Here is a 23,211-nt window from a genome sequence, read left to right as displayed (position 1 = left end):
CTAACAGCATCATCAGAACCATCGACGGGAAGATCCTGCACAAGTACAAACATCCTGCTGCCGTGTTTGGATGCGACTGGAGCCAGAACAACAAGTAAGAAAACCTTTAAAGAACTTTTCAGGAACGTTTTCATGTGCAGGTGATGTTCCTGTAATGTTAATATAACGTTTCAGTGTCAACATTTAGAAGATGTTCTTGTGGAACGATGATGTTCTATGATGACAGAGGAGGAACGTTCTCAAACTGACATCTGAAGAATGTTTTCCAGTTATTCAGATAACCTTTGATGTGACATATAAACAAAGGTGGAACATTCCTTCTATTTTATACAGAACGCTTTGTAACGTTCATGTTATGTTTATTATTAAAGGTAGAACATTTTGCCCTTTTGTCGAGGGAACACATTATAGAACGTTCTTCTGCAAAACATTCTCTCAATTTTCCATGATAACAGAGAACGGAAATTCTCAAATCAACGTTTGGAAAATATTTTCCAGATGTGACCTCAGATGACAGAACATTCTTTTATGAGGAACATTTAATAACGTTTCCCTAATCTGATATATTAAAGGTGGAACATTTCATGTTTCTGAAGAATGTTCCAGCAAAGGAAGAATGTTCTCAATAGAACATCTAGAAAATGATCTCAAGATGCTATCAGGACTTGAGATGAACATTTTTATCTTGCAGAACATTTTAGAACGTTCCTGTTAAGTTCTATATTAAAGGTGGAACATTTTGCCTTATTCTAATAAACATTCTATAACATTCCTGGTGGAACATTCGGCCCTTTTATTCAGGTAACTTATTAAAGAACGTTCTTCTGTAAAACATTCTCTCAATTTTCCATGATAACAGAGGTAGAATGTTCCAAACCAGCATTTGACAAAGGTTTTCCAGACGTTATCAGACCCTCAGATGACAGAACGTTCATTTATAGAAATGTTAAGGAAACACGTTATAAAACGTTTTTCTGTAACAAGGAGGAACGTTCTTAAACCAAAAACATTAAAACATGATGTTATCGAGGTCTCGTGTGACTGAATGCTTATCTTTATCTTATCTTAACATATATTATCACATTTTACCTCATCTAATCTCATTTCTTCTCACCTCATTTTATCACGTTATCTTATCTTGTCTTATCTCAGTTTATCACATTTCATCTCATCTTATCTTTTCTCATCTTATTTAATCTCATGTCACCTCATTTTATCACATATTACCTTTCTTGTCTTATCTCATCTCATTTTGTATCATTTCATCTCATCTTATCTTTTCTCATCTCATCGTTTCTCATCTCATCTCATCTCATTTCATCTCTTTATTTAATCTCATTTAATCTCATTTAATCTCATCTAATCTTATCTGATCTCATCTCAGTTTATCACATTTCATCTAATCTTATCTTTTCTCATCTTATTAAATCTCATCTCATTTTATCACATATTATCTTTTCTTGTCTCATCTCATTTTGTCACATTTCATCTCATCTTATCTTTTTCATCTCATTTCATCTAATCTAATTTCATCTCTTTTTATCTAATCTCATTTCATCTCATCTCATGTTATCACATCTCATCTCATTTTATCACATCTTATATAATACATAATTTTGTCATCTCTTCTTGTTATTTTGTTTCTCTGACCACCACAGCCTCAGAGATCAGTTAGCTTAGCATAGAGAGCCTGTAGCTTCTGATGAACTGAATCCACTCTTCACTGCAGCTTCTTTTGTGTTTCTGCAGAGACATGATAGCAACCGGCTGCGAGGACAAAAACGTCCGGGTTTACTACCTGGCCACCAGCTCAGACCAGCCTCTGAAGGTCTTCACCGGACACCTGGCCAAGGTGTTCCACGTCCGCTGGTCTCCTCTCAGGGAAGGAATCCTGTGCTCCGGATCAGACGACGGGTGGGTGGAACAGATCCAGATGTAAAGTGAGGTTATGGAGGGTTCTCTAGACATGAAGGCTGAGGTGGAACATGTGGTTGTTTGTGTGCAGAACTGTTCGTATCTGGGATTACACTCAGGACGCCTGCATCAACATCCTCAGCGGCCACACGGCTCCAGTCAGAGGCCTGATGTGGAACACCGAGGTTCCTTATCTCCTCATTTCAGGTGACGTCTGTAGAACCACCGATGGCTCGAACGTCCCTGATCTGCCAGAAATGATCTAAAATGATGAAAATTAGTTCAGAATGACATGAAAATAGTCTAAAATGACTGGAACAAATCCAAAAGCAGTCAGAATTCCTCTTAAATTATTAAAAATGTTCCAGAATGAAAATTTATAGATATAATAAATCAAAATGTATCTAAAATGACTTGAAAATTATCCAGAATTGCAGAAAGGTTGTCCAGAATTACACAAAAGTTGTCAGAAATGATAAAAATCTTCCCAAAATGACCCCAAAATTCACCAAAATGCACAAAATGCATCAGAAATTGTCCTAAATTACATAAATCTGTTCAGAATGAATGAACTGCAAATGGTTAAAAATGCTTCAAAAATGATCCATAATGACTTGAAAATGTTCCAGAATTACAGAAATTTTTTCCAGAAATGATCTAAAATGATGAAATTTAGTTCAAAATGACATGAAAATAGTCTAAAATTACTGGGAAATTATTCAAAATTGTAGAGAACTTGTCCACAATTACACAAAATCTGAAGTAAATGTGGTTAAAAACTACAGAAAGTTGGTCAGACCACTCTGCTCCCAAACCCTTAATAAAATTTATCATTTTCTGTGAGCTGAATATGAAAACCCCCTGAAAGATTAAGCTCAGATTACCAGAAAATTAACAACGCAGGAGGCAACCAGTGAACCGTCTGTGTAGTTTCACATCACATTAATACCAAAATAAGCATAAGGAATAGTTTTAATATGAAACACTTGATTAAAAGATGAAAAAGTTTCTATTATAGTTGAACTTTCAGAACTAAGTTGACTTCTGCTTTATCACTTCATGATGTTATTCATGTTTTTAATGTTAATATGAGCTCAAAGACGGAACTTTTCATGACGGTTTCATTTTATATTCAGATTCGACTCCTCCCTAATCAGAGATTATCGATTATTGTTAAAATATCAGAGATTTTATGACGTTTTTGTGTTTAATATTTACTCAGATGTTGTTGATTAAACAGCCTCAGATTTAAATGTGAGGAAAAACAGCTGGAAATGAGTGGCCGGGCAGATTTTGAACACATGAAGCTGTAATTATTATCCCTATAAATATCTCTGCTGTGTTTGCTATAGGGCTGGACCCGAATATCCGAATATTCAATCGCTACGGCGGTATCCGGATATTAATTTTGGTATCCCAATATTCGCTCGGCTCATCCATTCGTGTTTGTTACCAGGCAAAATTTGGACCCGGGAGACCAGACGAATGGATCTGAATATTCGGGCCGTCTCCGCCACAGCCCACAGCCATCCCCCCCGTCAGACGTTACGGGGCGGAACGAATATTTGGATATTCGTCTTTAATAGGGCCCGAATATTCGGAGGCCAGAAACCTCTATTCGGGCCAGCCCTAGTTTGCTATAATTCTGCAGGCTGAAAAGACTTTTCTCTGAACGTTTGCTGGTCAGAGGTTGAACAGATGAAGCTGGACTGAGCTCTACTTGTTCTGTGTTTTCTAATGGGTTTGTGCTTCAGGCTCCTGGGATTACACCATCAGAGTGTGGGACACCAGAGACGGGACGTGTCTGGACACCGTCTACGACCACGGAGCCGACGTCTACGGTGAGAGAACCTCGCTTTGACTCACTCTGCTTCCTTTTCTCTGCAGCATAAAGTCAGAACGCTGCCAGAAATTCTGTCAGGAGGATACAGAACGATGGATATTTGGAAAAATAAAAGTTTAAACTGTTTATTTTTGGCTTGTTTTTCAAGGGCAGCTGAAGACGGCAGTGATTTCAGTGAAATATGGAGATTTTCAGCTGAAAGGTTGAATTCTCTCGACAAAAAAGATTCCTTCAAACACGACGAGTACTTTCTGTTGATTCTGTTCCTTTTTTTTGATGTATTTAATTTCTGGATGATGAATTCTGATATTCTGACAATTTTTTGAAAAGACAGTTTGTCATTTAAAGCAGTTTTGTAGTTTAACAGACAAATATAAAGGCCCTGTTGAGAAAATTTCATTTAAAAAAAAGAGAATTTATTGTAAAAAAAATATTGAAAAGGTCTCATATTTTTATTGTTTTAGAATCTGGATTAAATAATAACAATAACAATAATAACAATAATAACAATAATAACAGTCTTTCATATAATCATTTACTCAGAGAGAATATTTAAGCCAAAATGTGAATAAAAACTGAAATATGAGAATATTCTCATGTTTCATTTTCATTTATTATTATTATTATTATTAAAATGGTGTCTCCAACTCTGGATTAAAGATATTTAACTATTTACACAGTTCAGCTGAAAACTCCCTGAATTTTCCTCACATGACTTTTGGTTCCACCAGAATTCTGAAAGGCTTCCAGGTTCTGCAGAAGATCACAGAATTTTTAGTTTTTTTAACAGAATCTGTTTCACACAAACGGTTTATTTTTGGTAAATGTTTAAAAGAAGCGTTTAGAATAAAGCTGCTGTGTTTTCCTGGTACTGAAAGCGGTTCCTGGTTCTGGTTCCTGCAGGTCTGACGTGTCACCAGAACCGACCCTTCACCATGGCCAGCTGCAGCAGAGACAGCACGGTCCGGCTCTGGTCCCTCACACCCCTTATCTCCAACCTCCTGCTCAACGTCCTCACAGACCGGCCCTGGGAGAAGATCACTGGAAACACGGGTCAGAACATTCTCAGAACTCCCTCACAACGTCCTCACAACCTTCTTGCAACATCTTCAGAAATTCCTCAGAAAATCCTCTTCCTTCCAGTTCCATCTAAAGCTCTAACCCTCTGGTTCCATCTAAAGTTCTAACCGTCTGGTTCCATCTAAAGCTCTAACCCTCTGGTTCCATCTAAAGCTCTAACCATCTGGTTCCATCTAAAGTTCTAACCGTCTGGTTCCATCTAAAGCTCTAACCCTCTGGTTCCATCTAAAGTTCTAACCCTCTGGTTCCATCTAAAGTTCTAACCGTCTGGTTCCATCTAAAGCTCTAACCCTCTGGTTCCATCTAAAGCTCTAACCCTCTGGTTCCATCTAAAGCTCTAACCGTCTGGTTCCATCTAAAGCTCTAACCGTCTGGTTCCATCTAAAGTTCTAACCGTCTGGTTCCATCTAAAGCTCTAACCCTCTGGTTCCATCTAAAGTTCTAACCGTCTGGTTCCATCTAAAGCTCTAACCCTCTGGTTCCATCTAAAGTTCTAACCGTCTGGTTCCATCTAAAGCTCTAACCCTCTGGTTCCATCTAAAGCTCTAACCGTCTGGTTCCATCTAAAGCTCTAACCGTCTGGTTCCATCTAAAGCTCTAACCCTCTGGTTCCATCTAAAGTTCTAACCCTCTGGTTCCATCTAAAGCTCTAACCCTCTGGTTCCATCTAAAGCTCTAACATTCTGGTTCCATCTAAAGCTCTAACCCTCTGGTTCCATCTAAAGCTCTAACCGTCTGGTTCCATCTAAAGCTCTAACCGTCTGGTTCCATCTAAAGCTCTAACCCTCTGGTTCCATCTAAAGTTCTAACCCTCTGGTTCCATCTAAAGCTCTAACCCTCTGGTTCCATCTAAAGCTCTAACATTCTGGTTCCATCTAAAGCTCTAACCCTCTGGTTCCATCTAAAGTTCTAACCGTCTGGTTCCATCTAAAGTTCTAACCGTCTGGTTCCATCTAAAGCTCTAACATTCTGGTTCCATCTAAAGCTCTAACCGTCTGGTTCCATCTAAAGTTCTAACCCTCTGGTTCCATCTAAAGCTCTAACCGTCTGGTTCCATCTAAAGTTCTAACCCTCTGGTTCCATCTAAAGCTCTAACCCTCTGGTTCCATCTAAAGCTCTAACATTCTGGTTCCATCTAAAGCTCTAACCCTCTGGTTCCATCTAAAGTTCTAACCGCCTGGTTCCATCTAAAGCTCCAACCTTCTGTATTTCCTCTACAGACACTGCGATGGTTCCTGGTTCTCCGGCGCTACTTTGTGGAAAAGTTTCCCGAGACATCAAGCAGGAGCTGGACAAGCTGAGCGTGGACATCCGGGCCAAGAAGCTCCGCTGGTTCTCCGAGTGCTTTTCGGTAAATATCTTCTGAATGTTTGTTGATGTGTCTGACAACAAGTCTTCAAAGTCTCTGTAGACTTTGTTCAAGTTCATTCTGAGGAAATGTTCTGGTGATTTGTCTCCATCTGCTGGACATCAGGTGCTACTTCACACTTCACATGTTTTCATGCATTTCCTGTTTGGTTTGTGGCTCATGTGCAAAGTTTCATGTCTCTTTGGGGGTTCCGTGTCTCTGTGGGACGGTTTTGTGGTAAATGGTAAATGGTCTGTATTTATATAGCGCTTTACATGATACGTCACATTCACCCATTCACCCACTGATGGTGGAAGCTGCCATGCAAGGCGCTAACCACGACCCACCAGGAGCAATTTTAGGTGTCTTACTCAGGGACACCTCGACATGAGCACGACGGGCCGAGGATCGAACCGGCAACCTTCCAGTTACAAGACAGCCACTCTGCCCACTGAGACATGCAGGCCCCTGTCTTTATGGACGGTTTCGTGTCTCTGCTCGACAGTTTCGTGTCTGTTTCATGCCTCTAATTATTTTACTGAAAATATTTTACATTTTTACAAGCTCAGTGAGAAAGTTTTGTCTCCTTTCTGTCTTTTTGTGTCTCATTTTTCGACACACTTGGAGTTTTGTTCATTGTCTTTGTCTATTTTGGTTTCCTTTGTGTTGTTTTTTGTCTCTTTGTAGTCATTTTATGTATTAGTGGTTGTTTTGTGTCTCTTTTCTGTCATGTTGTGTAGAAACTTTCTCATTTGGTGTTCTGAGCCATGCTGCATATATTTTTTCATCCAGTAGCTTTGATTTTCCTGTCAGTCTCATTATTTTACTGCAGTCTGGTTTTTCTCCATAACATCGACATTTAGGGCAGCACTTACAGAGATAATTCAATGAAGAAAGTGATTTAAATCAGCCACATGTACTTCTTCTAACCAGCAGATGTCGTTGTTCCTGTGATAAATAGAGAACCACCTCTTAATGCAGATTCTCTGTCTGAACTATATTTACTAGAGCTTGTACAGGGTTGTGTTTATTAGATAACATCCTGGTATAAAACAGTTACAGTTTGTGCTGCAGCTTTGTCTATTTAAGCTGCTGGACTTTAGAAGGTAAATCAACAGAAAGCTCTCTGCACCACACCCTTCATCCCATGTTTACTTAAGCTTCAGTCAATTCCAGCTGTTTTCAGTACAAAAAATCGCTAATATTCTATTTTTAAATAAAAAAATTACGAAAAATACAGGGAATATTGGACGCGCATCGCGAGGTGCATTTCCTTGAAAACGACCGATTCGGGGATTTTATACGACTTCAGGACATGTTCTGGATAAAATAGTTTACTGGCTTGTGTCATCTGGATGTAAAAGGTTGGATTATGGCCGTTTTTTGTGGAATCTTTTTTTCTGTGTGTAATAATGAACCCGGAAATGTGAGTCACGCTGTGTGCGTTGAAGCCGTGTACAGAGAACGGATGGATGGATATTCGTTTTTTGTCGGACAAATGTGTTTTTCTCATCCGCTGTGGTAATCACATCTGAAAGTGGTTTATACCGGCAGATTCATGAGAATCTAAGCTTTCCATCGGCGAATAGTGTTTGTATAATCGTGTTTGCGGCCGTCGGACATTCTTGAAATTCCTATGCAAATTAGTAGGTGTACCGCCGGCGGTACACTGAAGCTTAAGGGGTTAAAGGAATCGCAAATCAAACACAGAGATCTGAGGAGAAAAGACTTTAACTCGGCGAGAACAAGCAAACAGAGGAGGAGATTTTATTCCAGTGAGGGTAGAGGTCACGGACAGGAGAACAAACCGGTTTACTCGGTTTTATCACAACAATAAATACTGTGAACTTTACAGCTGTGGAGCTCAGAACGCCACCACAACAAAGAAATGAATAAAAGTAGCTTTCATAATGTCTTAGAAGTTTCCTCCTTTTGTTGCTTTTTAACACTGAATTGACAGTTGGTTCCAGAAGACTCCTGGATCTGGAAGGTCCAGTCTCTGGTGGATCAGAACTCCTGGATAGAACTACACCATGAAGACTGAAGAACCAAGAACCTCTGAGGAAAGGTTGTTGAAGAGCTTCAGTCAGGATGATACAAGAACATTTAAAGTTCCTGAAGATCTCCTGGAGTCCAGTTAAATCCATCATTAAGAAATGGAAGAAGATGGAACATGAATAAATGTGACTAGAGCAGGACGTCCTCACGACCTGAGAGACTAGAGAGGGAGGCCGTCGAGGAACTAGAAGAAGGTTCTACGGAGACCAGAATGGAGCTTTTTGGTCAGAATACAGTAAGTTTGTTGGACACTAAAAAGCTGAACATCATCACAAACGCATCGTCACCATGAAGCACGGTGGTGGAAGCATCATGATCTGAAGCACGGTACTCAGAAATGGTTTGAAGACGAGGTGGAAGTTCTGGAGTCCAGACCTGAATCCAGCTGAGAACTAGAAAAGTTCTGTTGACTGAGGATCCATGAGGAACCTGACAGAGTTTAACAGGTTTTATAGAATAATGAGGTGAAGCTCCAGATGTTTCTAGATGTTTTTAGATGTTCTTCTGTTCTGTGTTGTCCTCGTCCAGCCTCCAGGGGGCAGCAGTAACCTGTGGGACCTGGTGTCGGTCATCAACGGTCAGGACGACTCGCTGCTTCCTGCCGGCTACAGTAAAGGAGTGATGCACATGAAGCACCTGCTCAAGTTCAAAACGGTGAGTGGGACAAGCCCCGCCCCTAAATGAAGCAGCCGGCCAATCAGAGCATGGCACAGGGAGGCGTGCTTCAATCGTCAATCAGAAGCCAGTTTAACCAGCGGCTGTTTGTTTATTCATCAATCATTTATTCAGTCTATAGAGTCCAAACATCACAAACACACACTGTCAGGTTCTTTCTAGAAAACCAACAGGTTTCAGAGCAGAAGGTTCTGTTGGATCTTAGATGTTTTGCTGATCTGGCCCACAGATGTGGAGCTGACCCAGTTTTATGTGCGATGAAGCAATCACCACTTTTTTCTTTTTCTAAACATGGGCTCTGATGGGACGACTGTTTTTTATTATCTTCTCTGGTGATTCCAGCTTTCAGAAGAACAAAATATCTTTAGAATGAGGCCGATACAAGGACAGCGAGCAAATAAAAAACAGTTAAGTATCATAAAGTTCAGGCAAAGAAGCAGAAATTAACCAATTAAATGACCAAAAACATGTTCAGGCTCAAAAAATGCATTGGAATCTGTGCAAAAATGACTAAAATGTGTCCTAAACGACCACAATTTGTCCACAATGGCTAAAAAAATAATTGATTTCAAGACATGAAATTTAAAGTGACTTCCCTCACAGCTAAAAACATTTGAACTCATTGAGGTTCATTTTAAAGTTCTGCATCTCTGTGGCACCAGAACATCATGAAGAATGAGAGAGAATAATGGAGAGGTCTCAGAATTTACCCAAACCAACTGAAAATTAAGTTAAAATGGGAAAATCTGATCTAAAATGACTGAACTTTGTCTAAATTGACACAAAAATTGTCTAAACTGACTGAAAATTTGCTTAAAATGTCAAATGTTTGTCAAAAAATACTAAAAAAAATCTTAAATGAGATGTAAACAACCCAAATGAGACACAAAGCAACAAAAACAAGACATAAAATGACAAACAAAAGAGACAGAAAGTGACAAAAAAATAGACAAGCTGAGAAAATGAGATATGAAATGTCAAAAAATTACCCAGAACCATCTAAAATGACTAATAGAGTCTCTGAAACAACTCAAAATTAGTTTAAAATTAAATTAGTCTAAGTTTGGTTCCTTATTTGTTGAAAAGTTTAGTTTTAAATGTAAAAAACAGACACAAAACAACACAAAAACACCACAAAATGGATCCAAAGATGGATAAAGGAACTAAAATGAGCAAAAAATGAGACGAGAAAAACGAGGCAAAAAATGACAAAGAAGATAAAAAATGTGTTTTTTGAGGGGTTCAATTGTAAAGCTAACTGATAAGCAGATAGCTGGGTTCAAACACCCGTTGTTCTTTAATTAAGACTCGGATTGTTGTCTGTCTGGTCCAGTCTGAAGCCCAGGAGCTCACCATCGTGAAGATGTCCAAGTTCGGAGGAGGAATCGGAGCTCCGAGTAAAGAGGAGCGGCTGAAGGAGGCGGCAGATATCCACCTGAGGCTGGGGCAGATCCAGAGATACTGTGAGCTGATGGTGGAGCTGGGGCAGGTGGGCTTCATTATCAGCTTCATGTGGAAATAAATTAGAGATTAGAGATAAGCAGCTGGTCTGAGTGATTGTCGTTGGAAACCGTAAGAAATGGATGATTGTGGTGATTTATTGTCTATGTTTCAGTGGGAAAAAGCTCTTTCTGTGGCACCAGGAGTCTCCATGAAGTACTGGAAGAAACTCATGCAGAGGTGAACCAGAGATCTCCGTCTGAGCAGCAGCTAAAATGAAATTAAACGCCTTTCAGCTGCTGTTTGGAGTGGTAGAGAAATATGTTTGTTCTGTTAAAAACAACGGTAGCATCATGTAAACAAACTGCTATTTAATCCCAAAAATTAATTAATATTTAGTTATTAAGAATCAGGACCAAATTAATCATTAAAAGTGGAAAATATTACAAATATTTAACATTTTTATGGCAGCTATTTTGATATTTGCCTGATAGATATCTAAGCTAGCAGTGATGTCAACACATACATATCAAACACATTTGAAATTTACATGCTAACTTCGATGCTAGCCCTTGAAGCTAACATTAACTTTAAGGGTTAGCAACATGTTTGATATTTACTGGTCAGATTTCGAAGCTAGCAGTGATGTTAGCATTTAAATATCAAACATATTTGAAATTTACATGCTAGCCCTCAAATTTATCTATTAATATCAATTGTAGTGCTAAAAGCTAACGTTAGCTTTGAGGGTTCGCAACATGTTTGATATTTACCTGTTAGAATCAGTGCTAGCCTTTGAATTTGCTTGTTAATATGGATGCTAGCCCTTGAAGCTAGCATTAGTTTCGAGGGTTAGCAAAACGCTTGATATTTACCTGTTAGATATCGAAGCTAGCAGCGATGTATCAAACATGTTTGATATTTACATGCTAATATCGAAGCTAGTCCTAAAATTTATCTGTTAACATCAATGTTAGCCCTCCAAGCTAATGTTACCTTCGAGGGTGAGCATATTAGTGTGTAAATATCAAGCACATTTGACAACATCAATGCTAGCCCTCAAATTTAGCTGTTAACATCAATACTAGCCTTCATAGCTAACGATCGCTTCAAGAGATAGCAATATGTTTGATATTTACCTGTTACAATCAGTGCTGAGCTTTGACTTTGCCTGTTAACATCGATGCTAGCTCTCAAAGCTAGCAATAACATCAAATGGCTAGCATCCATGTCAGCATGTAAATATGCTGACATGGAGACCAGCTCTCAAATTTAGCTGTTAACATCAATGTTAGTCCTCCAAGCTAACGTTAGATTGGAGGGTTAGCAACATGTTTGATATTTACCTGTTGGAATCGATGCTTGCCCTTAAATTTACCTTTTAACATACTTAAGTTCTGATCTTCTTCTTTCTGCTGACCGGCTACGAATGATTTCAGACAAATACATCATTTTAATTTCACCCTTTTTTGAATCCTTGTTCCTGTTTCCTGCAGGAGAGCCGACCAGCTGATGGCGGAGGACAATGACGACGCCATCCCGTACTGTGTCGCCACCGGAGACATTAAGAAGCTGGTGGCGTTCTTCAGCAGCAGAGGACAGCTGCTGGAGGCCTTACTGATAGCTCAGGTACCGATCAGGACGTTCAATACGGAATATTGATCAGAAATAATCAGTAATACCAGTGATTGACGAGGGTTATTTTCAGGGAGCGTGTGAAGGAAACATTCGAGCTCCTCAGAGTTCCTCCGTCAACCACACGACCAACGACGTGGACAACAGACAGCAGTACCAGAGGTAACAAACACACCGTAAACAACATCCAGATTTATGTTTGTTTCACGCAAATTAAACTGGATTTAACTTCAGTTTAACGAAAATATGCAGCTGAAACCTGCAGATGTGCTGCTGTTCCTGCTCAGTGATAGACTCTTGGTACTGAAGTTAAAGGAAAACTACAAACAAACAGTCAGCAAGCGTTGAGATGTGGAGAAATCAGAGCTTAAACTGATGCCTCGTTTCAATCTGTATTGGGAGTTATTATTAAAATACAACCGGCATCATAAAAACAATCTGGAATCACTCAGGAGAAGTTATGAGGTCATGAAACTAAGAAAACTAGATTAGCACAACTTTCTACATCAACAAAACTGATAATTCAAGTTGCTGTTTGTATATTTTTGAGCCAGAAGACCTTTAATAATTATAAAAGAACCACAATCATTGTTTTTTAGTGACAAAGATTCAAGTGTTCAGAGTTCTAGGCATCATTGGGAACTAAAGACTTCATGATATTCATGGACTTGATCCCACGGCTGTAAATAAAGTCGCTAGAACAGAGTCCGTCATCCTCCCAGATGTTTGTCGGAGGATTCTTTCCAGTCTTTATCTCCTGTTTGTTCTGCAGCCTCCTCCACCAGGTCTGCCAGGAGCTGGCTGAGTGGTACTTCCAGGACGGATGCTCGGTGCTGGCGGCGTGCTGCCACCTGGCCGTCGACAACATCCAGCTGGCCATGACCAGTCTGATCCGAGGGAACGAGCTGGAGCTGGCCGCATGTGTGGGCATCGTCCTGGGAGAGGCGGCCAATCAGAGCACAGCTTACTGCCTGAAGCTGCTGGCCAGGAAGTACATGGCCACGCCCACATGGTACGGCTCCGGGGAAATGTTTGTTTTGTTTTATTGAAGAATGCTCTTATCTGAGCAGCTTTATCTGTTTTGGTTTGAATCCAGATGTGATAACAACGGATTTACAGCTCGACTTTGAACTGTGACTCTGAAACTGTTGTTCTCAGGAGGAGCTTTTAGTCTGTCTGTGGAGGTTTACATGAACGCTCAACATGCAGGAGCTTCAGGCTCATCAAGTCTACCTCGGTCACAGAGAAAAGACCAAAAAACACGTGGTGGTTTGGATCGAATCCCACTTGTTCCAAATTAGTTGTGACACTTAAAGTTGATAATTATACATGATAGCAGTGAATATACGACGGAAATGTGACGATTCAGAGCCAAACTAGTGATGATGAAGAAGATAAAGATCATTACAAACATGAGAATTGTTGTTATTTATTTACACAGCTTGAGTTATAAAAATAGGAAAAAGTGAAAAAACCTCCAATCCAGGCTGGTCTAGTGTCTCTATAAAGTTCCTGTCAGTGTTTATCTATAGATGGATCCATATTTCCACTAAAATACAGTTTTTGTTCCACATTTCTCCAACTGTTGAGGCTCTAACATCAGTAGAATCTGATGGTTAAAGTTTGACCAGACAAGGTTGCAGTTTTTAGATGTTTAGACATAAAAATGCAGATATGAGTCCATTTAGACAAACTTTGAGGTATTTTAGGTAATTTTTGAGCCATTTTGGGTAGTTTTCTTATGCTAGCCCTCCAAGATAACATTAGCTTGGAGGGCTAGCATTGATTGAAAGACGTAAAAAATATTATATTTACCTGCCAGTGTTTGCTTTGACAACATGTTTGATATTTACCTATTAGAATGCAAGGCTAGCATCAGTGTTAGCATGTAAATATCATATTTACCTGCTAACATTAGCTTTGGGGACTAGCATCAGTGTCAACAGGTAAATATCATATTTAGCTGCTAGCATTAGCTTAGAGGGCGAGCATTGATTCTATCAAGTAAATATCATATTTTGCTGTAAACGTTGATGCTAGCTCTTCAAACTAATATTAGTTTGAAAGGCTAGCATTGGTGTTAACAGCTAAATATCAAACATGTTTGATATCAAATATGTTTGATATTTAGCAGTAAACATTGATGCTAGCCCTCCAAGCTAACATTAGCCTCAAGGGCTAGCATTGGTTCTAACGGGTAAATATCATATTTAGCTGTTAACATCGATGCTAGCCCACCAAGCTAATATTAGCTACAGACATTAAAAGTTAAAATCTGACCACCAGTTGTCACTAAAGTTTCTCAAACTCAGGTGTTAAATGTTGAAACAGATCGCAGTACATACCTGCACAGGTAGAAACCATAAATTTGTCTGTTTCCTGCTGTGAGAAGTGAAACATCTGCAGTAAAAACATCTGTAAAGCCGCATCACTTCACTGAGTAACTTCTGACCTTCTTGTTCAGGGAACTTTCTGCCGACCTGTTGGGAATGATTCCAGACAACCATATCTTATTGGCCAAACTGTGCGCCTTTTACCCAGGAAGCACCGCCGAAATCAACCAATTACACGAGAGGGTGAGTGATTGGGTGGGTTCTGGGTGAGGTTCTGTTTGTTTTCTGTTTGAGGTTCTGTTTGGGTTCTGGGTGAGGTTCTGTTTGGGTTCTGGGTGAGGTTCTGTTTGGGTTCTGGGTGAGGTTCTGTTTGGGTTCTGCTGGTACCAACATGGCGCTGTGTGTCGCTGCAGTGCCAGCTCCCGTCCATGGAGGAGTGTAAGAGGCTGGCAGCAGCAGCCGAACATGACGGAGATCTATTCTCAGCCGTTAAATTCCATCTGCTGAGCTGTGATCCCGAAGACGCTCTTCAGATCGGCATCCAGCACGTCAAAGGTACCGAGTTTAGACCCCATCTGGCCATTCTGTCTTCACTCTCACTAAAGGCACTAAAAACACCTCCACGATTCTAACAGGTAAATACCAAACATATTTGGTATTTACATGCAAACATTGATGCTAGCCCTTGAAGCTAACATTAGCTCGGACGTTAATGTTAGCTTGGAGGGCTAGCATCGATGTTAATAGGTAAATTTGAGGGTTAGCATTGATTCTAACAGTTAAATCTAAAACACTAAACCTGAATATATTTGGACTAAACAAGACATTTGAGTAAACTGTGATCCATGCTTTTCTAAATTTTCTGACATGTTAGAGACAAGTCAACACTAAAAATGTTGAGTATTTGCAGCTCTGATGTCTTTTTAAAATTTCTTTCCTGTTTCTTCTCCACTAGAACAGCTGGCCGGATCTGATTGGACGGTGGACAGCGTTCAGCCAATCCTGGACCTGCTGAGTTACATCAGAACCGACCACCTCGTCGCGGCCAAACTGACCGAGTACGAACCTCCGCAGCCGCTTCTTTAGTTCTGCTTCTCCCTCCACAGACTGACGGCTTTGTGTGTTTTCAGAGTTCGCAGTGAGCTGCTGATCCTCTGCGGCTACATCGGCGCCCTGCTGGCCATCAGACGCCACTACAGCAGCATCGTACCCGCCCTCTACGAATACACCAGGTAGGAAACAACGCAAACCAGACACTGAACGACAAAAACAAGACACAAAATAATCAAAATAAGACACAGAACGATCAAAATGAGACGAAAAACGACAAAAACGAGACAAAACGATCGAAGTGAGACACAGAACAACAAATGACAAAAACAAGTTACAAAACGAGATGCAAAACAACTAAAATGAGACCCAAAACGACATAAACGAGACACAAAACAACAAAAACGAGACACAAAACGACAAAAACGAGACACAAAACAACAAAAACAAGAGACAAACAGGACAAAATGCTGAAAATGAGAGGAAAAAAAGACATCAGGACACAAAATGAGATAAAATAAGAGACAAAGAGACAAAACTGGGACACAAAACAAGACACAAGACAACAAAAAACAGCACAAAATGACTGTTTTCCTGGATTTACATCATTTGAAAGTAAAATTATGTACATTAAGGAATAAAAACGTAACTGTAGTTTTTATAACTGTACTTTTTTAAAATCACCAAACATCTCAGTGTTGTTGTGAACGTTCTACATTCAGATAATTCTAATGAAAAGCGTTTGGAGAAGAAACGTTTACGGAACTTTTGTTTGTCAGTCAGCTGCTGAAGAGGAGGGAGGTCAGAGTTCCTCTGAAGATCGAACAGCTGACGGTGGAGCTGGAGGCCTGGAGAGCTCAGAGCAACAACATGTAGGTCTGCACGACAACAACACAATACTGCACAACAACACTACACAACACAACTACAACAACACAGTACTACACAACAACAACAACACTACACAACTACACAATACTACACAACTACACGATAACAACACAACATAACAACAACACAACACTACACAACAACAACACAATATAACACAGATACACACAAACACCGGTCCATTGTATCTTCAGTTTCTGTCTCCTGGATGTGATGCTGGGGAGGCATCATAATGCATACGGTTACCATGGCAACATAGGAGAGGACAGAGTCTGCTGATGAAATATATGTATACATATGTATATAATGACCATAAATTTACTCTTTTTCTGTATTTAAGTCAGCTACAATTTTTTTATATTATTAAAAAAAAAAAGTATTTTATGACTTTTTCCTGCTTTAAAATATAAATAAAACCAAACCAAACAACATCAGATAAAAAGTACTAATTTACATGTTGACTGTAAATCAGGTCAAACCTGTACTCAATAAATTCTTATTTTAAATGTTGACTGTAAAAAACTAAAAACAGGCTAAAGGATACGCTAAAATTCTGTATTTTGTTCTTTTACAACATGTGACCATCAACTTACATCATTTTACTGGATTTTAATCAATGAAACTGTTTAATCGACTTTTTCTTTTTAAATTTGCTTGGAGACCGAAGAATTGTCCCCAAACTGTTGTTAAGGTGGAACGTCCAGATTGTGTCCTTCAGGCTGCAGATATTCTGATTACTGTCGTTATATAATTAGTGTAATTATGCTGAATGCTGCCACATGTTTCCTGTTTTCCTCAGTCCTCCGTCAGAGACTCAGAGAGACGAGTTCAGTCGCCTCCAGAGGAGAATCCAGCCGACAGACTCAGGTAAACATCAGGTGACAGAGAGACGCTTCCTGATTGGACGGTGGATTAAAATGGTTTGTTTCTGTTCTGACCTGTAGCTAAAAACTCAAAATTCAGAATTGCTTTTAACACATAATATTAACTTGTTTTTATGATGTGTTTTATGACTTGTTTTATCTTTATAATTTAATGTTTGATGATTTTTATGTAAAGCGTCTTTGAGTAACAAGCACCATACATTATGTTATTATTATTATTATTATTGTTAATAAAATAAGTCCAGATCAATAATTTGGTAGATTTTTGAGAATTTCATATGGAATTTTCCATTTCCACCCTGAAAAAACACCAAACAAACTGGTTTGAATGAATCCAGTTGATGTTCAGTTTTATTTATTGAATCCTGAAAACTGAAAAAGAAATGCAAAATCTCCAATCCAGGATGATCTAGTGTCTCGATAAAGGTCCTGTAAGTGTATATCTATGGATGGATCCATATTTCTACTAAAATATAATCTTTGATCCACATTCCTCCAACTTTTGATTCTCTAGCATCAGTAGAATCTGACATGTTAGAGTCTGAATAGACAAGGTTCCAGTTTTTAGATCTTTAGACAGAAGGCCAATATGAGTCCCATCTGGATCATTTAGTCTTATTGTGGTTCTTTGTGGTCATTTGCAGTTAGTTTTGGTAGTTTTGTGTCACATTTTGGTTGTTTTCATATCTTTGTGGTTGTTTGCATTTATTTTAGCTAATTTTTGGCACATTTGCCAATTTGGATCCTTTCTACCCATGTTGTGTCTCTTTGAGGTCACTTTGGGGGCATTTTGTGTCTATTTTTGTTTTTGTTTTTTTTGCTTTTTTTGGTCATTAAATTGTTAGCTAGGACCATGGCTAACAGTTGACTTTGTCAACTGAAAGTGTGACAAAGATTTTTTTACATTCTTAGCTAAAAGTGTGGCTAACAGTTTAAATTATTAGCTAGAACAATTAATAGTTGAACTTGTGAGCTAATAGTTAAAGCAGTTGAAGTTGTCACCTTGAAGTATGGCTAACACTGTAAATTAGCTTAAAGTATGGCTAACAGTTCAAATTGTTAGCAAACAGTTGAAGCAGTTCAATTTGTTAGCTAGAAGTATGGCAAACAGTTAAAATTATTAGTTAAAAGTGTAGCTAAAAGTTGAATTTATTAGCTTGAAGTGTGGCTAACAGTTGAATTTGTCAGCTAAAAGCATGACGAACAGTTGAAATTATTAGCTAAAAATATGGCTAACAGCTGAATTCTGAACTAAAAGTGTAGCTAGCATTTTGTTAGAAGAGTGGCTAATAGTTTAAATTGTTAGCTAGAAGTGAGGCTAACAGTTGAAATTATTAGCTAAAAATGTGGCTAAATTGAATTGTGAGCTAAAAGTGTGGCTAATATTTTGCTAGCCAGAAGCATGGCTAATGGTTTAAATTGTTAGTTAGAAGTATGGCTAACAGTTGAATATGTTAGCAAGAAGTGTGGCTAACAGTTGAATATGTTAGCAAGAAGTGTGGCTAACAGTTGAATATGTTAGCTAGAAGTGTGGCTAACAGTTGAATTTGTCAGCTAAAAGTATGACTAACAGTAGAAATTACTAGCTGAAAATGTGGCTAACAGTTGAATTGTGAGCTAAAAGCATGGCAAATAGTTTATATTGTTAGCTAGAAGTGACGCTAATAGTTTAAATTGTGAACTAAAAGTGTAGCATTTTGAAATGTTATGGACCACCTGAGTCATTTTGGACCATTTTCAGACGAGTTTCAACTCATGTTGGATAATTGTGGACAAATTTTTAATAATTTTTAACCATTTTATCTAGGTTTTTTACAGATACACATCAGTGTAAATGATAAAACCCCTCCTTTAGCTTCGGTTTAGATTCAGCTCTGGAGGACAAATGAAGCTTTAGAGAGAGAAATTAATGAAGCAGTCCATCGACATCTCAGTAAATAATCTATATCTGATGACCGTTTCCTCTCCCAGCTGCCTTGGTTCTGTCCGGTGCCGACTACGTGACCGGATCCAACCTGCCGAGCCACTCAGACCTGCAGCTGTCCTGCTTCACCGGCCAGAGGATCCAGGTTTGTGTTTGTTTTGGTTGGTACTGCATTGGAAAAAAGGGCCCTTTCAAAACAAGAAAAAACTTATTTCAAGGAACTAAGTGAACAAAAATCTGCCAATAGAACAAGTGAAAAATGTCTTGGTGAGATTTCTTGAAATAAGATGTGATATTTAGAATATTGAGATCTCAAAATTATCTGGAAAAACTTATTTTAAGCTCTATTTTACCGGGATTGTCAAGCTTAGGTGTCTTAAAATAAGCCAGGCATGATAAAAAATAATAGCTTTTCACTCAAAAATAGATTTTTGCTTTCATGTAACCTCCTAATTTGAGATGTTTAAACTTATTTCGAGTTGTACTACAGTGGCACTTATCTAGATTTAAGACCATCTTGTACTTGAAATAAGATTACAAAGATGAATTGAAGCATTTTGAGATACATGTTCTCACAGTTAGCTAGAAATCTTAATATCTAGTTGTGTTTTGACAGCATTTGGAGGTGTTGTGTTTTAGGGTCAGCCAGCGATCCTCAAAAGCAGCTGTTTTTAACTCAAAAGTAGACATTTGCTTTTTAAACATTCATGTCGAGTACAGAAGTTAAAATGTATTTTACTTATTTTAGGTTGTATAAAAGTGACATGACTCAGTCAGCATTCAGATTAGTCAAGTTTGGGCTCCATCGAACATGAAAACGGTGGACTAAAATCTGTGTTTGGAAACATTTTGACACATTCAGTTTGATCTCAAGTGGACTGGACCAGTTTTTACTATATGATCAAAACGACAAAAGTCAGATAAAGAAGCCAAAAATCAACAAAAACAAGACAAAGCATTGTGAAAATGAGATACAAAACACCAAAAAAAATAGAGAAACGACAGCAAATAAAACAAAAAAAGAGACAAGATTAAACAAACAAGTTACAAGGCAACAAAAAACAACGGATACATGACAAAAACAAGACAAAAAAACACAAAACGGAACGCAAAAGAACGAATAAAGCAAAACACAGAATGACAAAAATAAGACAAAAAACAACAAGATGAAAAGGAAAGACAAAAAACAAAAATGAGAAACAAAACAACAAAAACATGAAACGAAAGTCAGACAAAAAGAAAAAAAACAACAAAAACGAGACAAAATGTGCAAAAACGAGACAAAAAATGACAAGAACAAGAAATGAAACAACAAAAAATTTGACAAACGACACGAATCAAAACAAAAATAGAGACAAAAAATTCAACAGAATCAAAATAGCTAACTGTGAGAAGACGTAGCTCAAAATGCTTCAATTAATCTTATTTCAAGTACAAGATGGTCTTAAGTCTAGAGAAGTGTCTAAATAAGTTTAATGTGTTTGACTCTTTCTAGGTGACATGACTCTGGATTTATTTCCTTCTCTGTGTTCCTGTAGGGTCCAGTGTTCCTGCTGGAGGACGGTAAATCGGCCATCTCCCTCAACGACGCGCTGATGTGGGCCAAGGTGAACCCGTTCTCTCCGCTGGGAACCGGACTTCGCATCAACCCGTTCTGAGAATGAAGCTCTGCAGAGCAAACCAAGAGGCCAACTGTACCTTCAAACACGCTGGTAGACTTTGTAATTTTGATATCGCTTAGCGTAGCGATGAGAAGGTAGCCAACGGCAGCCGTCATGTTTCATCTGTGAGGAGGGTTCTTATTGGACGGGACGGTCGGTAGGACTTCCTCCTTTTCTGCAGCTAACAGTATGAGCATGTAAATACACAGGGTATAAATCTATCGTTGTAAAAACAGAACACTGGAATAAAGCAAAACACTGGATATTTAAACGAGGCTCCACCTTTTTCTTCATGATGATAATGTCTATTAATTAAACATCTAAAATGTAAGAATTCATTCATTTAACTGAACTCAGAGCAGCCACTTGGTTCCAGAAGTCATCAGTGATCAATGGATGATCTGAGGTCAGTGGTTGGAGGATAAAGACTCCTGGATCTGGAAGGTCCAGTCTCTGGTGGATCAGAACTCCTGGATAGAACTACACCATGAAGACTGAAGAACCAAGAACCTCTGAGGAAAGGTTGTTGAAGAACATCAGTCAGGACGATACAAGAACATTTAAAGTTCCTGAAGATCTCCTGGAGTCCAGTTAAATCCATCATTAAGAAATGGAAGGAAGATGGAACATGAATAAATGTGACTAGAGCAGGACGTCCTCAAGACCTGAGAGACTAGAGAGGGAGGCCACCAGTAGACAGGTGGAGACTCTGAAGTCATTTATTTCCAACGTAAATGTGTGATTTTCATCCTCTGGAGCTTCTCTTGACATCGTCTTCCACCTGGACTGGTTTGGTCGGGAGCATGAGCAACAAACATGAAAAACTGCACTTTAACATCAATGAATGACACTGAAGTTTAATCTCTTCAGTCTGGATGTGCTGCTCTGTCATTAACTCCTACGTTTAGGGAAAGTTCAAACTAAAGACGACAGTTCAGATCAGACTTGAGAATGAGCTGATTCTGAACAAACATCTCAGACTTTCTGAGCTTCAGCACCTCTAGAAGATATTTGAACAACAAGCAACTCCAGAGATCCAGAAGTTGGAGAGAGTTAGCTTTAGCTGAGCCACAGAACATGTGGGACGCTAACCTAGCAAACATTTCAGACCAAACTCTTTTCTCTGGTCAACACACACACAAATAAACTCCACCAACATCTGGAGAGCATGGCACACATTATATCTGACACTACAGCTGCATATAAAGTGCATTAAAAGCGGCACCGATACGAAAATAAACACTTACCGAACTATCAGAGTCCTTTCAGTGTCTGCTGGTAGAATCAGCTGAAGGTAGAAAATGGGTTAAAACAAACCAACAGGCAGAAAAACTGTTTGTGGAAAAGGTTCTGCTGCTCCACCGATAAATACACCATCAGTTATTTTATCAGAATTAATATAAACGAGGAGAACAGAGTCTGGTCTGTCTCCTCCATAGGACCTGTCAATCATTCCAGACCAGACTGTCACTCAAGTAGCCCCGCCCCCTGACCTCACAAAACTTTAAGCAGTCTATCAAATTTTAGTTTTTCCTGTGGTGAATTGGGGTCTATGGAGCTTTTTAGAGCCAGCCCCTGGTGGACGGTGTGGTATTGCAAGTTTTTGGCACTTTGTGTTGGGTTCATTTTTGGAGCCGGACGTTACGTCCATCTTTACATACAGTCGATGTTTTATCCAAGCTGACGTCACTCCTGTGGATCTTCTTCACTGCAGACCACAGACGGTACGCTGCAGACAGACTTTAGGTTCATTAGCGCCGCCTACTGGTCTGGAGTGTTCATCAGTGTTACTTGTGTGCCACGAATTAGGGAACCGAGAAAGGTGCGATTAAATGTGCTAATTTAGTTAACGCGTTATTTCTTCAGTAATTAATGAATCAAAATTAACGCGTCAAAGTCCCAGCCCTGGTTTATACAGGACAATGTTCAGACTGATGGAGACCAACAGGACCAACGACGGAGCTGAATTTAAAGCTTCATCTTCTAAACACTGACTGGAAGACCAAACTGTATCGACCATGATTCAGCGCTGAAAAACAATAAAGCATGAACGATCCACTTATCAGCCAGGGAGACGCCTAAAACAAACCCTCAACTCTGTCATTAAATGAACAAGTCCAGAGATACTGAACATTTGTCAACATCTCACTACAAACCTGTAAATGATTGACTTAATCAGAGCAGATAAGATCGAATGTAAAGCCATCAGGACACGCTAGCAGGCAGCTGATAAGAGCTGTTTAAAAAGCTGATAATCTGCAACACACTGACCTGTCCCAGCTTTGGGTTGGACTCTTTTACAGCGTTCAACCTGGAAAACAAACAGGAGAGCAGACAGGTTTAGATCAGAGTGAGCGATTTGCATTTTCAGTCTGAAATGAACCATCTTACCTGGTGGAAGGGTTCAGCATCTGCTCTGGTTTAACCCTCGTGTCGTCCTGCGGGTCAAACTGACCTGTTTTAACGATGAAAATG

The 23,211-nt window shown here is 39.1% G+C and overlaps 1 protein-coding gene across 16 annotated transcripts in view; it reads left to right on the top strand.

The window, feature by feature from the left end:
* The window catches only part of wdr17 (WD repeat domain 17), a 119,472-nt gene that overhangs the window by 10,376 nt on the left and 85,885 nt on the right, over positions 1 to 23,211 (top strand). For 3 of the 16 annotated variants that reach the window (XM_051946324.1, XM_051946319.1, XM_051946325.1), the window contains exons 12-31: positions 8 to 94; positions 1,750 to 1,914; positions 2,006 to 2,121; positions 3,669 to 3,755; positions 4,661 to 4,810; positions 6,058 to 6,188; positions 8,772 to 8,897; positions 10,252 to 10,407; positions 10,534 to 10,598; positions 11,855 to 11,987; positions 12,067 to 12,155; positions 12,766 to 13,005; positions 14,458 to 14,569; positions 14,740 to 14,881; positions 15,282 to 15,384; positions 15,457 to 15,558; positions 16,156 to 16,248; positions 17,067 to 17,134; positions 19,123 to 19,220; positions 20,614 to 21,007. In XM_051946324.1, the coding sequence (XP_051802284.1) occupies positions 8 to 94; positions 1,750 to 1,914; positions 2,006 to 2,121; positions 3,669 to 3,755; positions 4,661 to 4,810; positions 6,058 to 6,188; positions 8,772 to 8,897; positions 10,252 to 10,407; positions 10,534 to 10,598; positions 11,855 to 11,987; positions 12,067 to 12,155; positions 12,766 to 13,005; positions 14,458 to 14,569; positions 14,740 to 14,881; positions 15,282 to 15,384; positions 15,457 to 15,558; positions 16,156 to 16,248; positions 17,067 to 17,134; positions 19,123 to 19,220; positions 20,614 to 20,733 (2,383 nt within the window). In that variant the 3' untranslated portion in view covers positions 20,734 to 21,007. Of the gene's footprint in view, positions 1 to 7; positions 95 to 1,749; positions 1,915 to 2,005; positions 2,122 to 3,668; positions 3,756 to 4,660; positions 4,811 to 6,057; positions 6,189 to 8,771; positions 8,898 to 10,251; positions 10,408 to 10,533; positions 10,599 to 11,854; positions 11,988 to 12,066; positions 12,156 to 12,765; positions 13,006 to 14,457; positions 14,570 to 14,739; positions 14,882 to 15,281; positions 15,385 to 15,456; positions 15,559 to 16,155; positions 16,249 to 17,066; positions 17,135 to 19,122; positions 19,221 to 20,613; positions 21,008 to 23,211 lie in introns of those variants that run through there. The other 13 variants (XR_007941157.1, XM_051946327.1, XR_007941159.1 and 10 more) reach the window with 10 other exon arrangements.

This window comes from Acanthochromis polyacanthus, chromosome 3 (genome assembly GCF_021347895.1).
Source record: "Acanthochromis polyacanthus isolate Apoly-LR-REF ecotype Palm Island chromosome 3, KAUST_Apoly_ChrSc, whole genome shotgun sequence".
Classification (NCBI taxonomy): Eukaryota; Metazoa; Chordata; class Actinopteri; family Pomacentridae; genus Acanthochromis; species Acanthochromis polyacanthus.
Note: the sequence above shows the minus strand (reverse complement) of the source record. Positions and strands in the feature narration are given on the sequence as shown.